Source organism: Natrix helvetica (genome assembly GCF_964273705.1).
Source record: "Natrix helvetica genome assembly, chromosome: 2".
NCBI lineage: Eukaryota > Metazoa > Chordata > Lepidosauria > Squamata > Natricidae > Natrix > Natrix helvetica.
This window is the reverse complement of record NC_138552.1, coordinates 274,509,275-274,529,619: the sequence shown is the minus strand read 5'-3', so window position 1 is coordinate 274,529,619 and position 20,345 is coordinate 274,509,275. Positions and strand designations below refer to the sequence as shown.

Below are 20,345 nucleotides of genomic sequence, written 5' to 3'. Positions count from 1 at the left end.
TGATGCACGGTGGTGACCAGTTTCAAAGGTAAATCCATGGAGGACAGGTTTCTTAATGGCTTAAGACTCTGTTATCTCTGGGTCAGAGTTAGCCTACCTTCGAATACAAGCTGCTGGAAAGCAGTGGCAGTCTCATCTGCAGAGACACGTGCTTAATTACTTTGAGAAACCAAGTGCTGGTCTCTAGAAAAAGCTTTGACGGCTTCCAGAAAAGTTGCTGTTATGGTTTTCTTTCAAATGAAGTCTCACTTCACTTCAGCTCAAAGAAACAAAGAGATTCTAGTGCAGGGCTGTCAACCTCCCAGCCCGCAATGTGAGTTTCTAGTAGGTTTCACTGCAGTTTTGAGTATTCTTGTTTTGTAGCTGTACCATTGTTCTATAGGTTTTAAGCAGGAGGTAGCTTGTCAACTAATAATGAGGAAACATGGAGATAAAATTTGTGACTAGAACTTGAACAGAGCCTTATTTGTGCCCAGCAAAGATGATTCTGCTGATAATTTCCAGGGCACCTGGTGAAAAATATCCACCAAGGGCTTTTCTGTATTGTTTTTCCTTGTCTTTATACTATACATTTTTAATGTGCACAATTCTAAAAAAGTAAAAAAAAGACAACGGCTATTTTGTCTTGTTTGTAAAGCAAAAGACTTTTTTCAATGCTTACCTGAAAGTTTTCATTTTTTAAAAAATTAAAAATTCACTTTTCTCATTTGTAATTAATGACTCCCGTATAGAATGAAATTTTGAACTGCAATACTTTAAACATAGACTGAAATTAATAGCACAAATCGTAAGTATTTTCCTTTTCTTTATACTGTGGAACAAAGTTTCAGAACTTTGGCAAGTTTAAGATGTGTGGACTTCAACTCCCAGAATTCCACGCTTAGAAGTTGCCAAAGCTGACGAACACTACAGGTGGTCCTCAATTTACAGCAGTTGATTTAGTGACTATTCAAAGCTACAACAGTACTGAAACAAGTGATTTATGACCATTTTTTGTACTTATGATCACTGCAGTATCCCCATGGTCCCCGTGATGAAAATTCAGACGCTTGGCAACTGACTCATATTTATGACGGTTGCAGGGCCCTGGGGTCATGTGATCACCTTGTGTTATATCTTCTGACAACAGGGATGCCAGATTCACTTAACAACCATGTTAACTATCAACGGCAATGATTCACTTTATAACTATGTCGGAAAGGTCGCAAAAAAAGAGGCTAAAATCCCTTAGCAACTGTCTCGCTTAGCAACAGAAATTCTGGGGTCACTTGTGGTCCTAAGTCGAGGACTACCTGTGTTCGTAGATGATAGATTTGCAGGTCTCCCCGTTTCTAACCTCAGAACTGCGTCACCACGGCAACTCCGAGAGCAGGAGAAAGGTGCAGCATTAAGATCCGGCTCTGTGACGCAGGTGGGAAGGACCCGCCACGGCCGCGTCTTAAGGACTCGTCAAGAAGCGGGAGAGGCAACATTTCGGGGCGGGAGGCGAAGCCCAGGCGCCGCCATGCGAAGCGGGCGGAGCGGCTCAAGGGCGTCCGTAGTAGCGGCGCCCTCCTCTGGGTCAGAGGACTCCGAGTGGGAGGAGGAGCGCGTGGCGCGGCTAAGGGAGCGGGCGTGGCGCGATGGCCCGCGGGGCGCTGGATCCGGCGGGAAGGGCCGCAGCCGCCGCTCCCGGGAACAGCGCACCAATTGGCGCGTCCCGGCCGGCCATGAACGGAAGATCACCGCCAAGATTCGCGCCAGCTTAGCTAAACGTCGCCTCCAGCAGCGCCCGGGGAGAGGACCCAGATCTGCCCCGTTGCAACCCAGAAAACGCGCAGAGGCTAAGAACGCTAAGGTGCGGGGCTTTGCCGGCGAATCAAACCAGCATCGTCCCGCTCTCAGAGCCTTCCAGGATCTGTGTGCCTTTTAGATGGGATAAGCTACAGCAGGGGGTCTCCCACCTTGGCAAGTTTAAGACTTGTGGACTTCAACTCCCAGAATTCCTCAGCTGGCAAGCTGGCTGAAGAATTCTGGGAATTGAAGTCCACAAGTCTTAAACTTGCCAAGGTGGGAGACTGAGCACCAATACCTCCGCACTCCAGGCTGCACGGCTGATAGTCAGGGGGAATAAGGCTGCCCCCCTCCCTGCCCCCTTTGTATTCTTTGCCCTCCCCTCCCATTTCGAGGGCAATAGAATTGTAGACTCACTCAAGGCAAGAGCCTTGTATTATCCCGAACATATAGTTGTCAAGCCTATTTTTGGAAAACCTCCAGTGATGGAGCAATGATTAGGGGAATAATAAGGGAGCTTCGACTGTATTTATAATAATAGATATGCTGCCCGAAGTCCTGTTTTATTTATTTACATGTCAAACATGTATGAGATAATAGGTATAGGTATAAACATGGACATGAACACAGGTAATGGGTACGAATAAATGGGGACAATAGGTCAGGGATGGTAGGCACGTTGGGTGCGCTTACACGCGCCCCCTTACAGATCTCTTAAGAAAGGGGTGAGGTCCACACTGGACAGTTTAAGGTTAAAGTTATGGGGGTTGAGGATGTAACAACAGAGTCGGGTAGTGCATTCCAGGCATTGACCACTCTCCTCCTGAAGTCACATTTTCTCATCTGTTGTTCTCATCTTCCCCAGTACTTCCAATCTCTCTCTTCAAAATATACTTTGGCTTTCCCTTTCCTTTGGGTGACAGTACATTCCACTTCAGTCTTAAAGGACCCATCATTAGAGCAGTATTTCACAGCCTTCCCCATAGCTGGTTGGGGAATTCTTGGACCCAAAATCCAAACATCTCAAAGATGCTAAGTTGAGAAACACTGATATGGACTATTTTTCCTTCTCCATGAGTTCCAACCAGACCTAACTCTCTAGCAGGTGGTTTCCTGGTGAAGTTAGTAAGCTGTTCCTTGATGAATCCATGTGCTCTTCAATATTTTACAAAATACATTAGTACTGTTTAGCTCTTCCTATCAGTAGTACTGTTTTGGAGATGTTTTCATTTTCTTGGTCATCTCATTATGATACGATCCAGTTAAAATAGGATAGAGCCCAAAACATCCCTTGTGAAGTACATTGCTGGTACAATTGGCTTTCAGGAGTCTTTCATACAGTAAAATCTTTTGAAATAGGAAAACCAGCTCCTTTCCTTGTTTTTTCAAGGCTAGAATGTTTTCCCAAGTAAATAGGCATCCTGCTGAATAATGAATACATCTAATTTTCACGTTTTCACGTATAGGAGTAAAATGCCCTCTGCAGATATGCCCTTTGACTCTGTAAGCCAAAATGAAAAGTTGCCTTTCCCTGCTGTAGTTTTTCTCATCCCTGATCCTTTTGGTTCTATAGATGCAGTCAAGTAATTATTTAACTGCACAGAGGATAATTCACAGACTACCTTGAATGCGTTCCCTCTGTGCCTCCAACAAACACTTTTAAGTCTCTTTCACCAAGGCAGTGGACTTTGCTTCCACAGGTTTATTGCTGCTGAAACTGGGCAAGGTTGGGCTGCAGATTCAAGACAACTTTTGTTTCTGTTTTTTCCAGACTCCAGAAATGGTCACCTGCTGAGCATCTTTTCCCACAATCTCTGACGGCAGCTGCTCTGTAGCTGAAGAACCTCTCTTCAGGGTATGCTGCTGTGTTTCAGAGTCGCCATCCGCTTCAGTTCCCTGTTGTGTTACTTAGAAACCATTTCTTCTCAATAACATCAAATCTGGGCACTTCTGCTCCACTCTTTGCATTATTACATATTTTCCCACTTTTATCTGTGAGATAACAGATTACTCTGGTGTCTCCAGGTCACACTTTGAAAATCACTGGTCTAGAAAAAATAGCCATTCTTGATACACCTGAGTGAAGAACTGAATGAAAAGGACCTTGGATGAATTGTTGCCTTTAAAATGTAGGTAGCCAAGTTGGTTTGGAATTGAAAAGAATCTGGTCCCTTAGTTTAGGAGAGAGATTAATTTTGTAAAGTTACTTCCCCCTCTCCTAGTATGAACCCAAGTACTTCAGGCAAAATGAAAAGTTTATTAAGGCAGTGTTGTCAAATGATACATTTGACAGTAAATGTGATGCATCAGAAAGCGCAAATTAATAAAAAATATTGATTAGATGTGAGAAAAATCAGGCACCTTAAAAAGGGGGTGGTTTCAAGTCTTTATATAGAGTACAGAAACATAATATATTCAGTAGATGTGATATAACAAAGTGATCAGACATTAATTATATGAGAGAATTGAACAATAGAAAGCATTGATTCTAGATAACATTCTGCAAATGGCAAACGTATGAATTACATTACAGCACTCCTTTCCCAGCCACATTTGCTTAAAACTTGCAATATATTCAAGGACCTCCAGAGTACACTCCCTATTGTTTTCAACCTTGCTGAAAAGAGCAGTTTTTGTACCTGAAATGGTCTTGGCTAAAAGCAGAACATGGTTTCCTGAATTTATAAAGGACGCATGGATGCCATGCTAAAATATGAACATTACCTTTATTAAAAGGGTGGTACTACAGTATTTCAGCATGGCATCCATGCCTCCTTTAGAATTAGTAAAAAGCTAATAATAAAGCCTAAAATTCCAGGTAGCACAGGTAGGTAACGAGAGAAAGAAGAGGCGGTCAAAACTACAAGTAGTCCTCAACTTATGACCATGATTGAGCCCAAAATTTCGGTTGCTAAGACATTTTTAAGTGAGTTTTGCTCCATTTTATGACCTTTCTTGCCACAGTTAAGTGAATCACTACAGGTACAAAGTTAGTAACGTAGTTGTTAGATATTAACATATATCGGAGGAAGTCTCCTCTCTGGTCCGCTGCTACAGCGGGAAACAGGTATCGCTCTGATTGGTCGAGAGGCGTACCCGAGTACTATAAAAGGGGAACCCTCCGGCCACAGAGCAAGCTGGATCACTACTACTACTAATAAAGAGCTGTTAAGTCACTTCGTGTCCGCAGTCTGTTCTCTCGTTGCCCAGATCCAACATTGGCGACGAGGATGGGATTGAGAGACAGATAGGACGAAGAACGCTACCTCCAGAATCTCCGGATTCGATCCAGCCTAGGAATTCGGCAGAAATTCCGGCAGCCATCTCAGGTCACCACAGCGCGGCAAATTCAAACGAGAGAAGATGGCGATGCACACTCCCGCCGCTCCATACGACCCAGAGAACGACAAATGGGAAGCCTTCATGATTCGTTTCAAGTGTTTTCTCGAAGCGAACGAATACACGGGGATCACTGACGCCCGGAAGAAGAACATCTTCCTCGGCTACTGCGGAAAAGAAGTCTTCAACACGGCCAGAGACCTCACCACGCCTACTCCAATACAGGCAGTATCATGGGCAGCGTTGCAACAGGCTCTACAGACTCATTACGCGCCAAAACCTTCCCGCCATGTTTGCCGCCAAGCATTCAACACGAGGAACCAGAAGGCGGGAGAATCTATCAACCAGTACGTTGCAGCCCTACGAAAAGCAGCCACACATTGTGGATTCAGAGACCTGGAAGAGCAGATTATGGATCGACTCGTTAGCGGGCTGAGAGACATTTCCCTACAAAAACGGCTATTAGCCAAAACCAATTTGAGCCTACAGATTGTACTCGACGAGGCAAGAGCTTCAGAAGCAGCAGACAGATCAGCAGAGACCATTCAACGTGGATTCAACACAGGCCAGCCAGCGCCAAGACACACCAGAGTCCACTACGAGGACACCATTCCAGATTTTGGGGATCCCGAGCTCGAGGAAAGTCACCTGATGCGGAGCAGTCACGTGAGACCTGGGGGGAGACCCGGATCCCGGTTGCCGCCCTGCGCAAGCTGCGGAGGGAATCACCCCCGGTCTACCTGTCGGTTCAGGAACGTTGTTTGTTCGCACTGCGACAAACTGGGGCACATCGCACAAGTGTGCCGGAGCGAAGCCCCTGCCTCAAGGCAACCACCCATATACCGCCAACAGAAGCCCAACCCAGGGGCTTGGCGAAATCATAAAGGGCGCCCAGAGAGAAATCCACAAGTGTTTACCCAGAGAGAAAATTCCCAAAGAGCTGAGCGAGCGTATCCCCAGAGAGATCACACACAAAGAGCTGAAAGAGCGTTCTATCAAGACGCTCAACGAGAGTATTTTCAGGATTCAGATGCTGAGATAGAGTTGACCCAGAGAGAGGAGTTGCGAACATATCTCACCACAATAAGTCAGGTCCGCACCAAGCGGCCAAAAAAGCTGAAAGTCACAGTCCTCTTGGAGGGCTCACCTTGCGAGCTGGAAGTTGACACAGGATCGTCCCTGACGATCATTTCATAGGCATCCATAAAACAGGCTATCCCTAGCCTCAAAAAGAGCCAACTACGCGTTCCAGACATCCTGCTACAAGACTACCAGGGGAACCGAGTCCCCATCGTAGGCCAAGGCACGTTCCAGATCCGCTTCAAGGACATCGTAGCCCAGCTGCCCGTGACCATCGCCAGCGCACCATTACAAAACCTCCTAGGACTGGATTGGTTTGAATCCTTGGGGCTAGAAGTCACCGGAATCAACGCCGTGGAAAACAGCAGCGCTGAGCGGATTTTTAAGGAGTTCGAAGATGTGTTCAGCCCCGGTCTGGGTAAGTATGTGGGTAAACCGATTTCATTCAATTTAGACCCCAAAGTGGCGCCAATCCGACTTAAACCTAGACGGGTGCCTTTTGCACTCCGCCCAAAAATAGATAAGGAAATAGATAAGTTAGTGGAGCAAGGAATCCTTGAGCCGGTGGATCACGCGTGCTGGGAAACGCCCATCGTGACCCCAGTCAAACCAGACGGATCAGTTCGCATCTGCGCGGACTATAAATGCACAATTAATGTTGCGCTACAACAAAGCGCATATCCTGTGCCTGTAGTACAGCACTTATTGCACTCTTTGGGGCCAGGAAAGATATTTGCTAAATTAGACATGGCACAAGCTTACCAGCAGCTGCCCGTGGATAGCGCCACAGCGGAGGCCCAAACTATAGTGACGCATAGAGGAGCATTCAAATGCAACCGGCTACAATTCGGTGTGAGTATTGCTCCGGGATTGTTCCAGAGCGTCATGGAACGACTTTTGCAAGGGATACCGGGAGTCGTCCCCTATTTTGACGACATCTTGGTGTCTGCGGCAAACGAGGAGCAATTAGATAAAAGAGTCAGAACTGTTTTGGCCAGAATCAGAGAAAAGGGTCTCCGCCTCAAAAAGGAAAAATGCCAAATTAACGTGCCTAGCGTAGAATTCCTGGGTTATAGAATCGATGGTCAGGGAATACACCCCACTTCAAAGAAAATTAAGGCGATCCAGGACGCCCCCACACCACGGAATCAGACCGAGTTGCAGGCCTTCCTCGGACTACTTAACTTCTATAGCGTTTTTCTGAGACAGAAAGCGACCGTTGCTGAGCCACTACACCGTCTACTCCAGAGGAACACACCATGGAAATGGGGACGATCCGAAGCTGCAGCTTTTGCCGGAGTAAAGCGCCTGCTCACCACTGACTCACTGTTAGTCCAATACAGCCAGACACTACCGCTGGTATTGACCTGCGACGCATCACCTTTTGGAGTCGGCGCAGTCCTCAGCCACCGGATGCCCGACGGAAAAGAAGCACCCATTGCCTTCTACTCCAGGACTCTTTCATCGGCCGAGAGGAATTACAGCCAGATGGACAGGGAAGCGCTAGCTGCTGTAGCTGGAGTAAAACATTTCCACGAATACCTCTACGGCCGCGATTTTGAACTGATTACAGATCACAAACCGCTGTTGGGACTTTTGGCGGGAAACCGCCCCACTCCAGTCTCCCTTTCTCCTCGCATGACCAGGTGGACTGTTTTCCTGGCTGCGTACTCATACAAATTAATTCATCGACTGGGCTCCACTCTAGGACACACAGACGCACTCAGCCGTTGCCCACTACCGGACCTTTTGCCAGACCCCACTCCCGAAGTACCGGTGCTACTCATTGATTGTTTGGACTCAGGACCGGTTTCTTCCTACGATGTTGCAAGGTTCTCTACTAAGGACAGTTTAATAAAGCAAGTTCAAACTTGGGTTTGGAGGGGGTGGCCGAAGGGAAACGTGGGCCCGGAATTCAAAGTGTTTTGGTCAAAACGGGATGAACTCTCAGTGTTACAAGGTTGTTTATTGTGGGGGGATCGAGTTGTTATTCCGTATGCTTTGCGTAGGAATGTATTAGATGCTTTACATGTTGGTCATCCGGGGATTGTTAGGATGAAGGCGTTAGCAAGAAGTTACGTTTGGTGGCCAAACATGGACAAAGAAATAGAGGAATGGGTGGCCATTTGCGACCCATGCCAGGAATCGAGACCAGCACCCCCGGAAGCGCCCGCCACAGAATGGGAGAAGCCTAAAGCACCCTGGTCGCGAATACACATCAACTTTGCAGGGCCATTCCAAGGTCAGACCTTCCTTATAGTTGTGGATGCATACTCGAAATGGCTAGAAGTAGTCCTAATGACTTCAACCACGGCAGAGGCAGTCATTAAGGTTCTATGGCGACTTTTCGCCACTCATGGCCTGCCCGACCTCCTGGTCTCCGATAACGGGCCCCAGTTCACGGCCATGCAATTTGAAACATATCTAGCAGGTCAGGGAATTCGGCATGCCCTCGTCGCGCCATTCCATCCGGCATCAAATGGACAGGCGGAGAGAATGGTGCGATTCGCAAAAGAGGCCCTCGCTAGGATGGGTCCAGGTGATTGGCAAACACGCATTGACCATTACCTATTGATCCAACACATTACCCCCAGCGCAACGACGGGTAGGAGCCCCGCTGAACTACTCATGGGCCGCCGTCTACGGTCTCACCTGGACCGTTTTCACCCAAATTACTCTGCCACAGCTCCCCCAGGCTCTACAAGCAAAATTCGGAGTTTTAGCATAGGGGATTCAGTATACGCCCACAACTATGCAGGGGGGACATTGTGGATGCCGGCAAAAGTCATTGGCATCACGGGTCCACGATCGTATCTATTGGAACTGGAAGATAGGCGGAACTGGAAAAGGCACATCGATCAACTTCGGGATCGCCTAGCACACTCAGACCTTCGAACCGAGGACGAGAGCTACCTACCAACGCAAAGTCGGCCACTCGAGAGCCCCAACGCAGAGAACGACGACACCAGCGAGCCCAGGTCTGAACAAGAGATCGAGCACGAAGCAGAGCAACCCCCAAGCATCGTAGCCGAGCAAACTCCGGAACGCCCTAGCAACGAAGGCACAAAAACCCCCGAACGCGAAGCAGAAAAAGCATCCGATCCTGCAACCACTTCTAACCAACCCGAACTGCGACGCTCCTCCCGAGTAAGGCAAACTCCAACATACCTAAAAGACTATGTTACTAACCGCAACGTTCCGTCTAGGAGGGGAGGGGTGTTAGATATTAACATATATCGGAGGAAGTCTCCTCTCTGGTCCGCTGCTACAGCGGGAAACAGGTATCGCTCTGATTGGTCGAGAGGCGTACCCGAGTACTATAAAAGGGGAACCCTCCGGCCACAGAGCAAGCTGGATCACTACTACTACTAATAAAGAGCTGTTAAGTCACTTCGTGTCCGCAGTCTGTTCTCTCGTTGCCCAGATCCAACAGTAGTTGTTAAGAGAAAGTGGCTTCCCCATTAACTTTGCTTGTTATAAGGTCGTGTTGAAAGAAATGTCCTTCTGGGTTCGGCTCCAAGTGAGGAAAAAGACACTGGAGACATGGAGGCTGCTTGGAAAGATGGTTTAATGGTGGACAGGACCATATGGCTTGAGTCCTGAACAGAAAAGGTGATCACATGCTTCAATGATGGTGGAGAAGAAGAGAAGGGCTGAGATGCTGAGACCCTGGTTTTATGCCCTCTCTGGCCTTTGATCTTGAGCTTGCATTCTGATTGGTTGGAAGACTCCCATGGGGACATGCAGGGGCAACTCTAGGTTGTGTTTTGAATCCAGGTTTGATTGAGTTATCAGATGCCATGTGGTGAGTGAGTGAAGGCTAATCATGCCTTAATCCCTTCACCCTGGAGTTGAAGGGGAGAACTCTTTATTATGTAAAGGGACTGGCTTGGGCATCTTAATAGCCCATTGACAAAGGGGGTGGCTGCAGGAAGCTGCAGGGAGCTATTCTGTCTTTAAAACATGTTTCTTCCTTTTCACATCCAGGGAAATATTCTGCCTTTTCAATATTTCCTAGGATATTTCATTTTTCTGCGAGAGGGCTAGGTGATAACTTTCTACAGTCGCAAAAGGTGATCGCATGAACTTGGGACACAGCAATGATCATAAATATAAACCAGTTGTCAAGCATCTACATTTTGATCACATGACCATGGGAATGCTGCAAAGGTTGTAACCATGAAAAATGGCCATAGGTCACATTTTTTCAGTGCTGTTGTAATTTTCAATGGCCACTAAACAAATGGTTTGTTAGTCAAGGACTACCTGTACGTATAGTATAGTATGGTATTCATTCCGGTGTATGTCTACAATACTGGGCGAGCAAGGAGGGGGAGGAAGAAAGGCTGCAGCAGCATCCTGACTAAAACATCTGCAGCCTTCTCTCTGTTGAGGCTCTCCAAATATGCTAAAAGTTAAATACTAAATTGCAGCTATCGCTTAAGTCTGGTGCATGTGAAGAACACCTAGGAAGGGGGGGGGGGCGTGGCAGGTTGTCCCGTCCGTCCCGGCAAGAAGTCTAGAGCAGGGGTCTCCAACCTTGGCAATTTTACGACTTGTGGACTTCAACAGCAAAGCTGGCTGAGGAATTCTGGGAGTTGAAGTCCACAAGTCTTAAAAGTTGCCAAGATTGGAGATACCTGCTTTAGAGCCCCTCCAAGGTGCCTTCCGTTATTCTGTTATATACTGTTAAAAGGGCTTCTGAGCGGTCTAAGCCTAAAAGAAACGAAGAGGCGCCCTGGGCCTCCTATTCAGATTTCCTTGGCGTCATTTTCGGGGGCCCGCCCCATTAGATCACGTGATCCAAGCACCGCTTTCCCACAAACTCGAATCCCTTCCGCCGCGAGGCCGGTGACGTCATCGCGCATGCCCTGTGAGTCGAAGCGGCATCGGTGACCTTGGGCCTGGAGGAAGTGGTAATTTGGGGCGGAAGTGGAAAAAGAAACATCGCAAAACGCGGAGGGCGTCTCGGTGAGGGGAAAAGGGAAGCAACTGCTGTCGACCAGGAGGAGAAGCTGCTGCGGGGGAAGTAAAGTTGAGCATTCGTCCGTGAATCAATCATGCCGAGGGGAAGCCGAAGCCGAACGTCCCGGATGGCGCCACCCGCCAGGTAAAGGAGGTAGCATGCAGTCAAGGGGGACGGAATCCGGCCTTGAAAAATCCGGACACGACTGGAGGGCAGCCGAGGGAATGGGGTGACACCCCCCCCCGAGGGGAGGGGGTGGATTTCGGATGGGAATTCCTTGTAAAGGAGGGGACGCAGGCTGTCATTTGCCTTATCACGGCTGAGGGGCCACGTGACCCGGAGCGGCGGCGGCTCGTCAGGTAGAGCAGATGAGGCGGCCGCTTTGAGAGGGCTGGGAGGAGCGTCCTTGGAGGTTGGGCTCGTAAGAGAGGCAGAGGAAAGAGAACGTGGCGAGCAGAATTTAAAAAAGGAAAATGCCGATTGCACGAGGGAGAGTTTTAAATTTTTTAGATTGTTATTATTATTATGCTTTAGTCATTAAACATGAAACTGAACATTCAAAAACGTATCACAAATACCATTGCTTAGTGCTAATGGTTGATATGGGTTGCTGCCAGCATACTAGGTATCAACCATTAACATGAAACTCAGTCAACTGAACATTCAAAAACATGACACAAATAACATTGACTGGTGCTAATGGTTGATATGGGTTGGTGCCAGCGTCCTAGGTATCAACCAGATGCTCCGAGTAGCAGTTTTTTGCAGTTCCGCTGGTGTTATTTCAGGAAGCTACAATTTCTTGATGTCTTTTATAAAATTCTTGGGCATGGTACCAAGTGCCTCAATGACAATAGGTATCACTGTTGTTGTTATATATAATTTAAGATAGCAAACATAGTTTATTATTAAATTTCTTTCTAAAATGCATATGCTGATGTCTCATATTTTCCCCAACCCTGAGAGGTGGACTTGGCTGAGAGAGAGACTGGCCCAAAGTCAGCCAGGCGGCTTTTAGGTCTATGGAAGGCCTAGAACTCGCAGGTTTCTGGTTTCTACCCAAGCACAGTCATCACTACACCAAACTGGCTCTCTCATGTAGTTCAAGGCAACAAACATGCCTCTTTTTCATGAACTTCAGTGCTGCCACATAGCAAACAATGGGGGGAGGGTTGGTTGACTCACATTTACTGAATTGAGGTTTGAGGGCTGAAAGTGGAGTCAATTTATTTGATTGCGTACCATGGTATGCAATAGGAATAGTTGGTCAAAAGGAGTGAAAGGAACAAAAAACAAAAACTCGAGGCACAGTTAAAAGGAAGAGGTGAGCTGCAAGATAATACCATGGATGTGTATAGAATGGAATTGGAATATGGAAATAAAGACTCAATCATCTAGGTCAAAAGTATCTAAAAAGGTTAAATCATGGCAACTGGATCAAAGTTTATTAAAAGTAAGTAACGTTTTGTTACTCATCCAACTAACTTCTTCAGTCAAAATGAAATTTTTGGGTAGGCAAAGGTTGGAAAGAACCAAATCTTGCCATACAGACTACAGGGGAGGTTCTCCCCAAAATGAAAAACAACATGTAAATGAAGGTTCAAATCATTCAGCCTAAAAGCATTTAAAAAGTTTAAAACATGGACATTGAATTGGAAGATACCGGAAAGATAATCTAGTCCAGCCTGCTGCAATGCATAGAAAAACCAATTACCCTTGAGTTGCTGGCTAGATCAACATCCCATAAATTCCACGAGTAGATTCTTCTAGCATTGTACAGAACTTACCATCAAAATGCTTTTTCTTGATGTTTAAACAGTATCAAGATAGTCACAGCTTAAATCCAATATTTTTGTCCTAGTTTCTGTCATATAGAAAAGACTTCTTCACTGTCTTTATAGCAGCCTTTTTATGTAACTAACCATTGATATGTCGCCTGTCAGTCATCTGTGCTCCAGAGTGAACATCTGCCTGACCCTAGAGAACATGATCTCAAATCCCCATTTAATTTTTGTTACCTTCCTCTAAACCTCTTCTAATCCATTGATATCCTTTCAGAGATACGATATCCAAAACTGTACAGATATAATTTATGCTTAAACATTCTAGTTATCTAAAGTCTTACTGACTGTAGGTTTATCCTGGAGAAGCATGGTTTTTCCTGCGTTGATTAGATGTGTCAAATGTCATAATTTAGTTCAAAAGCAGCAGTTCCATGTTTTATAAAAGACACAATTGTAAATGCAAATTATAAAAATGCAATTGTAAATTGTAATATACATTGTACCTTAAATTGCATCTTCCTACTTTCTGTATATGATTCAGAGGGATTTGTGTGTGGACCTGTTAAATGTAGGTTTCATTTTCTATCATGGTTTTTTATCTCATTAAACAACTTTTAAAAGACAGACAAAATGACTGTCAGCTAGTTTTGCCGAAGATCACCATAGCTGTGTTTTTCTGTTTTCTGGGCAGTGTAGATTAGATAAGCTGTATGTGAATATTTAACTTATCTAGCAGAGTCACAGCTTTGTAATTTGTTATGTTGACAGTTCAGTTAAACGTTACAGTAGGGAAAATCAATGTTCCTTTTCTTTGACAAGAAGAAAATCAGATTCTTCCAGCGAGCCAACTCTAATCTTATTCTGTGAAGAAGAGGTCCTCATCTTACCTATGAAAAATGTGTCCCCTTTACTATATTAGTGTGCCATAGGATGGTTCAGACAGCATGTCTGAAAACATGTGCTCCAGGTGACAGGCACATTTTATGACTGATACAAGTAGATTCATCTGAATATAAGGGTAATGGTAACACGTTATATTGAAGTTTAATTTTTATCTGCTCAGGCTTCTTGAGAGAAGGAGAAGCCAAAGCATCAACAAAACAGACATAAATATTCCTGCTTATAGTGCTTCATAGTCTCTTATATGTTGTAATGGTGCAAGACACCAAGAAGATACAGCGGGTATTATCTGATTCCTCAATTATTTACTTATCTGTTGATAAAGTCTGTGAGAATGTGGCTGGCACTCAGAAAATAATTCCCAATTTCAACTGGAATTTCATTGTATTGTCCCCAAATTTTCTATACTGGCTCTGTGTTCTCAGAAAGCATGTGAATACAAATGTGCTTCATCTTGTCCTTTCAGACTGTATGTTCTGAAACATGACCTTTCCCAGCTCAGTTTACCTCACAAGGTGGTTGCTGAAGGGAAAAATACCGTATTTTTTGAGTATAAGAGGCTGAAAATCTGGGTGCGTCTTATACATCGAATACAGCATTTTTTGCCTCCCAAAGCCCCGCCCCTTCACCAATATGGCCATGCATACCTTTATGGAGGCTTTCAGAGAGCTCCTGGGGGCTGGGGAGGGAAGAAATGAGCAGAAAATGGGCCATTTTTTGTCCCCCAGCCCCCAGCAGTACTCTGTAAGCTTCCATAAGGCTATGCATGCAATTGTTTTGACAAAAAAACAGAGGAGCACTCTGCAACACACACACACACACCCCAAGGCTATTCATGCTTTTTTGGGGGGGTGGGCCCGTTTTTGTGAAAAAACGAGCCGTTTTTGGGAGGTTTGCAGAGTGCAAAACCTTTTTTTTTCCCTTTCGGAAAGCTCTTTAGTTAAAGTGATTGATGAGAATTAGATTGATCAAGTCCTGTGCCAGCAAAAACAAAGTCTTAGGTGCTGCAGATTGTCAGTGATTTCTTTGTCCAGCACATGGATAAATGCACCTGGAAATATCTACCTACCTCTCTCTCTCTACCTACCTATATACAAGAGATACTGCAGAGAGGTATCTTCAGTAATCTTCAAAGATGAAAGAAGCTTGCATTTGGAATTGTATAGTATGTGAATTTTAATTGTTTTCTCCCTTTCTTTTCATAGCCGTGCACCAATGCGATCAGCTCCACCCATGGCTGCGCGTGCTTCTGTCCCAGCTCCAGCCCCTGCTTCAGCAGTGGGTTCTCCTGCCCCCAAGCAGCCTGGCCTGATGGCCCAGATGGCTACCACAGCTGCAGGTGTCGCTGTAGGTTCTGCTGTGGGCCATACTCTAGGACATGCCATGACTGGCGGCTTTGGGGGTGGAAGCTCTGAAGCTGCAAGACCTGACATCACTTACCAGGTAAAATATATTATTCTTTTTCTGAAATGTATACTTGTTAAATAAGATCGTGACCCAAAAAGGGGAAGACATGTGGTGCCTTTAAAAATGATGTTTTAACATGAAGTGTTACACTTGTTTGAAGAGTACATTTCATAGTGTTCCACAAGACAAAACATCAATTATCTCTTTCAGGCTGCTGCTGTTATTAGCATAATTGTATTAAATATTATTGAATGCTTGAGATATTTATTTGAAGAAATTGGAGGATAAAGCCTGCTGATTAGGAAAGGAGTTATATGAAATTGTCAGCAGGGCTGAGAATTCCACAAATTATGGAATCCCACAATTTGTGTATGTGAATTTGCCCCATTTTTGCAGTTTGTACAAGAAGAGGTCCTGGTTGGACTTTCTTATCAGGATCTGTTGTTCTCTCTCTTCCAATTGTCAGCCTCATTGCTTGCATTTCCTCTTTAGGAGTCTCAGCCAGCCCAGCCTGCTATGCAGCAGTCCCAATACACGCCTTGCCAGTATGAGATGAAGCAGTTCTTGGAGTGTGCTCAGAACCAGGCTGATCTGAAGCTATGTGAAGGGTTCAGCGAGGTGCTGAAGCAATGCCGATTTGCAAATGGTATGTAGCTTCTGTGGCTTCCTTTGGAAATTGGAAGCAGGTTTTTTTTCGAATCATGAGAAAGAGGATTGTTATGAATCATTGCTGGAGGATTTTTGAGAGTGATCGTTACAATGTAGGGAAAACATTTAATCTTTTTAACTTAATTCATACAGAACATTAAACACTGCTTATTTACAGTGATAATTGAATTCTACTATTCCATTTAGGATGACAATTTAAAACATTTTCTATAATTGCATGCCAGTTTATCTTGAAAACATAAGGTTTTCATTTTTTGTGTGCCTTCTGGCAAGCGGTTAATTCCAGCTTTGTCAGACATTCCTGACATAGTGCATAATCTAAGCTTTATGATAAGGGGCATTTTGAAGATACCCAGTTATTGGTAGTGGTCTAGTATTGGCTATCAGTTGACCTCATTGTATCCTGATGAAATGCAAGTACATAATGCATTAAAGTAAAGTCATATCTGTGTTTGATCAAGGTAGTAAGTCACATGAATGCACAATCTGGGGAAGTCTATAGTAAAAATCTTCAGGTGGAATTTAGTATTCAGCAGCCCACTTCTAATAGCTCATTTTAGGATTCTGATGAAAGAATTAATATTGTATTGGGGTAAAAAGTGGAGGAAAAATGGGAAGTGGCTTTTATACTACTTAAATGTGGTGGGGAAAGGTCAGGGAACTTACAGTAAATGTGATTTTCTGGATCCCGCAGTGCATTCTTTTTGTTTGTTGATACTTATATGTTTTATTTTTTCCTTCAAATCCACAGGTTTATCTTAATTAAACTCTGGAGGATCAAATCTACCTCCATCACTGAGATAGATCGCCAGTAAAATTTTCTTTTAACATCTAAAAGCTCTCCGACATGTCTTTGTAATCAGTTTTCCATCTGACAAGAAAGCATGAAGCATGAAGATTTGTGGCAATAACTTCTTGTGATTGGGAAAGTAGAATGATCATCCAATTTTAGGATTATTTCACTTGTGTTATTTCAGATTGTAATTGTGTATGATCCTCAGAATAAAACATTATTAAACTGGAAAAGAGGTTTTAAATTGCCTGTCAGTCTTTGATAAATAATGATCTCTGGAAACACTGGAGGCATGGGATGCATTACTTTATCTGTAACAGTTAAGAATTTGTTCTCTTAATTTATTGTTAAGAAAACAAAATATTATAAGATGCAACATCTACTGACATTTTTCCTGGACAATTGGACTCAATCCACATTTTGCAATATGGGGAGGGAGGATTATTTATTTATTCCATTTCTGAGGCTGTTCATAAATGGACAGCTAACAGGGGTTAAAGCAATTTCAAAGATGAAAAACACATCAGGTCTGTCTGAGGAAGTGCTACAATCCAGATCCAAAAGTGGAAAAACTAAACTTAGGTTCGGGGGGCGGGGGGTGGAGTCAACCCAGGCACTATACCAACTTTAATGTCAAGTGTCAAGGTGATAATACAATACAATACAATAGTAGAGTTGGAAGGGACCTTGGAGGTCTTCTAGTCCAACCCCCTGCCTAGGCAAGAAACCCTATACCGTTTCAGACAGATGGCTATCCAACATCTTAAAGACTTCCAGTGTTGTGGCATTCACAACTTCTGGAGGCAAGTTGTTCCACTGATTAATTGTTCTAACTGTCAGGAAATTTCTCCTCAGTTCCAAGTTGCTTCTCTCCTTGGATCAGCTTCCACCCATTGCCCCTTGTTCTACCCTCGGGTGCCTTGGAGAACAGCTTGACTCCCTCTTCTCTGTGGCAACCCCTGAGATATTGGAACACTATCATGTCTCCCCTAGTCCTTCTTTCTATTAAACTAAACATACCCAGTTCCTGCAACCGTTCTTCATATGTTTTAGTCTCCAGTCCCCTAATCATCTTTGTTGCTCTTCTCTGCACTCTCTCCAGAGTCTCCACATCTTTTCTACATCGTGGCGACCAGAACTGAATGCAGTATTCCAAGTGTGGCCTTACCAAGGCATTATAAAGTGGTAACACTTCACGTGATCTTGATTCTATCCCTCTGTTTATGCAGCCTAGAACTGTGTTGGCTTTTTTGGCAGCTGCTGCACACTGCTGGCTCATGTAAATGGTTGTCCACTAGGACTCCCAAGATTCCTTTCACAGTTACTACTGTTGAGCAAGGTACCACCTATACTGTAAGTGTGCATTCCGTTTTTGTTGCCTAAATGTAGAACCTTACTCTTTTCACCATTGAATTTCATTTTATTAGATAGTGCTCAATGTTCAAGTTTGTCAAGATCCTTCTGTATCTTAAGCCTATCTTCTGGAGTGTTAGCTATTCCTGCCAGCTTGGTGTCATCTGCAAATTTGATGAGTTCCCTATGTATTCCCTCATTCAAATCATTGATGAAGATGTTGAAGAGTACTGGGCCTAAAACAGAGCCTTGGGGTACTCCACTGCATACCTCCCTCCATGTAGATGCAGTTCCATTGAGAACTACACGTTGAGTGCGGTTGGTCAGCCAGTTACGAATCCATCTGGTGGTGATGCTGTCTAACCCACATTCTTCTATTTTATCTAGTAGTAGGTTATGGTCCACCTTATCAAATGCCTTACTGAAGTCCAAGTAAACTATATCGACGGCATTCCTCTGGTCCACTAATTTTGTCACATTATCAAAGAATGCAATAAGATTAGTCTGGCATGATCTGTTTTTGACAAACCCATGTTGGCTTTTGATCTTTCCCTTCTGTATCAACTGCTAACAGACTCAACTGCAAAATATTTCTTAATATTTCTGTAACATTTCCACAAATATTAACAAGATGTCATAACATTCAACACTGATCCCCATGTTTCTTACCTTGAGCAAACAAAATCTTTCAGGAATGTTACATGGTTGAATATATACATTCAGTTGCAATTCTGAAAAAGCAACAAGGGCATTTCAAGTGACTTAAGTCCCACTCCATGAATTCAGTACACAGAGACTGGCAATTGATACAGTACCTGAATTTATATGAAAGGTTACCCTTGTACGGCACACATTCTCCCTTTCAACCTCACTGCTGGGAAATTCTGGGAACTCGAGGCTATATCAGAAAAGTGTCTGTTTTAAAGAAAATGGCAATAAATAATTGACTTCGGGATACTAATTCAAAAGTTGGTCTTATGTAAAATAATAGGCAATAGCGTCACCATGAATTAGGATGTCTTTTTCTAAACTGAATTTGCTTGATGGTAAAAAAAGGTTAACAGTAGCCACCATCCAAACACTATATTCCAGAATGAATAGCTATAATGAAAAAGCATTAAATAAAGTACAAACACATCTACAATATTTCTGTTCATCATTTTGGGTTGAACATAAATCCCAGTGATATGCCTCGGGGGGAACAAAACTAGATAGCTGCAGCTCAATACTTTATTGATATACTGCCTGTTAATCCAGAGAAAAAGGTAAATTGGGAATAAGAAGCATTCTGGGGACTAAAATGGTCACCAGAAGAGTCCTCATTACTTTTCTTTTTGTTAAGAGTGTGAACAGTGATAATCTATCATGGATAAATTTTGTTGCCTTTCAGTATGTCTCATTAAATGTCAGTGCTTCAAAATAATACCTTTGACATGAGACCATATGTTCCACCTATTTTTATGTAACAAAGTGACCACATTAATTCACTTCTCAACTAAATATAATTTGAGAAAACTTCAGCCTCAGAAATATGATGAAATATACTGATAATTCTTACGTTTTAATTTTAGAACTGGATAAACCAATGTTTTTCAAACTTGGCAATTTTAAGATGTATAGGCTTTAATTCCCAGAAGGTTAGGGGAATTCTGAAAGCTGAAGTCCATGTATTTTAAAGTTGCCAAGTTTGAAAAGTGGGAAGCACTTTTTGTTTCAAATATTGGATAATTTATGATGTAATTGCATAAATCTAATTTGTAAACCACAGCATACAGAAATAACATGTTAGAGACTTATGATTCATAAACAACAGTCAGCTAGATCTATATAGTCAAAATACTGAATTCATCTGTGGACCATCAATAAACCTTACAATGGTCAGAAATTTAAATTTTTGTATATAGCTCAAATCATAATTATTGCATTACAATACTCGGATTTACTTTTATGAAGAAGTGATCTAACAGAGAAAATATGGGGGAGATAGAATGTTGGATTATCTTTACACACTTACATTTTCCTTGGAATTGTCAATAATATTCGTGTTTGCCAATCTGAGCTTTACTGAATGATATCAGGAACAAATCTAAATTTTATGAGTTCTGTGTACAGGTACTTGTCCTTGACTTACAACCACAGTGGAGCCCAAAATTTCTGTTGCTGAGATATAATTAATTTTGCCTCATTTTGTGATGTTTCTTGCCACAGTTGTTACATGAATCACTGCAGTTAAGTTAGTAATACAGTTGTTAAATCAGGGGTGTCCAAACTTGGGAACTTT

General features: G+C 43.7%; 2 protein-coding genes across 2 annotated transcripts; both read left to right on the top strand.

Annotated features, from left to right (window-relative positions):
* The first annotated feature begins 1,300 nt into the window (after positions 1 to 1,300).
* On the top strand, positions 1,301 to 4,108 carry NUPR2 (nuclear protein 2, transcriptional regulator). The gene is made up of 2 exons (XM_081940715.1): positions 1,301 to 1,837; positions 3,545 to 4,108. The coding sequence occupies exons 1-2, from the start codon at positions 1,505 to 1,507 to the stop codon at positions 3,566 to 3,568; spliced, it is 357 nt and encodes a 118-aa protein (XP_081796841.1). The 5' UTR covers positions 1,301 to 1,504; the 3' UTR covers positions 3,569 to 4,108.
* A 6,983-nt stretch (positions 4,109 to 11,091) lies between these two features.
* CHCHD2 (coiled-coil-helix-coiled-coil-helix domain containing 2) lies at positions 11,092 to 16,944 on the top strand. The gene is made up of 4 exons (XM_081944774.1): positions 11,092 to 11,302; positions 15,048 to 15,285; positions 15,742 to 15,895; positions 16,670 to 16,944. Exons 1-4 carry the CDS (start codon positions 11,253 to 11,255, stop codon positions 16,678 to 16,680), a joined length of 453 nt encoding a protein of 150 aa, XP_081800900.1. The 5' UTR covers positions 11,092 to 11,252; the 3' UTR covers positions 16,681 to 16,944.
* Positions 16,945 to 20,345: the final 3,401 nt, after the last annotated feature.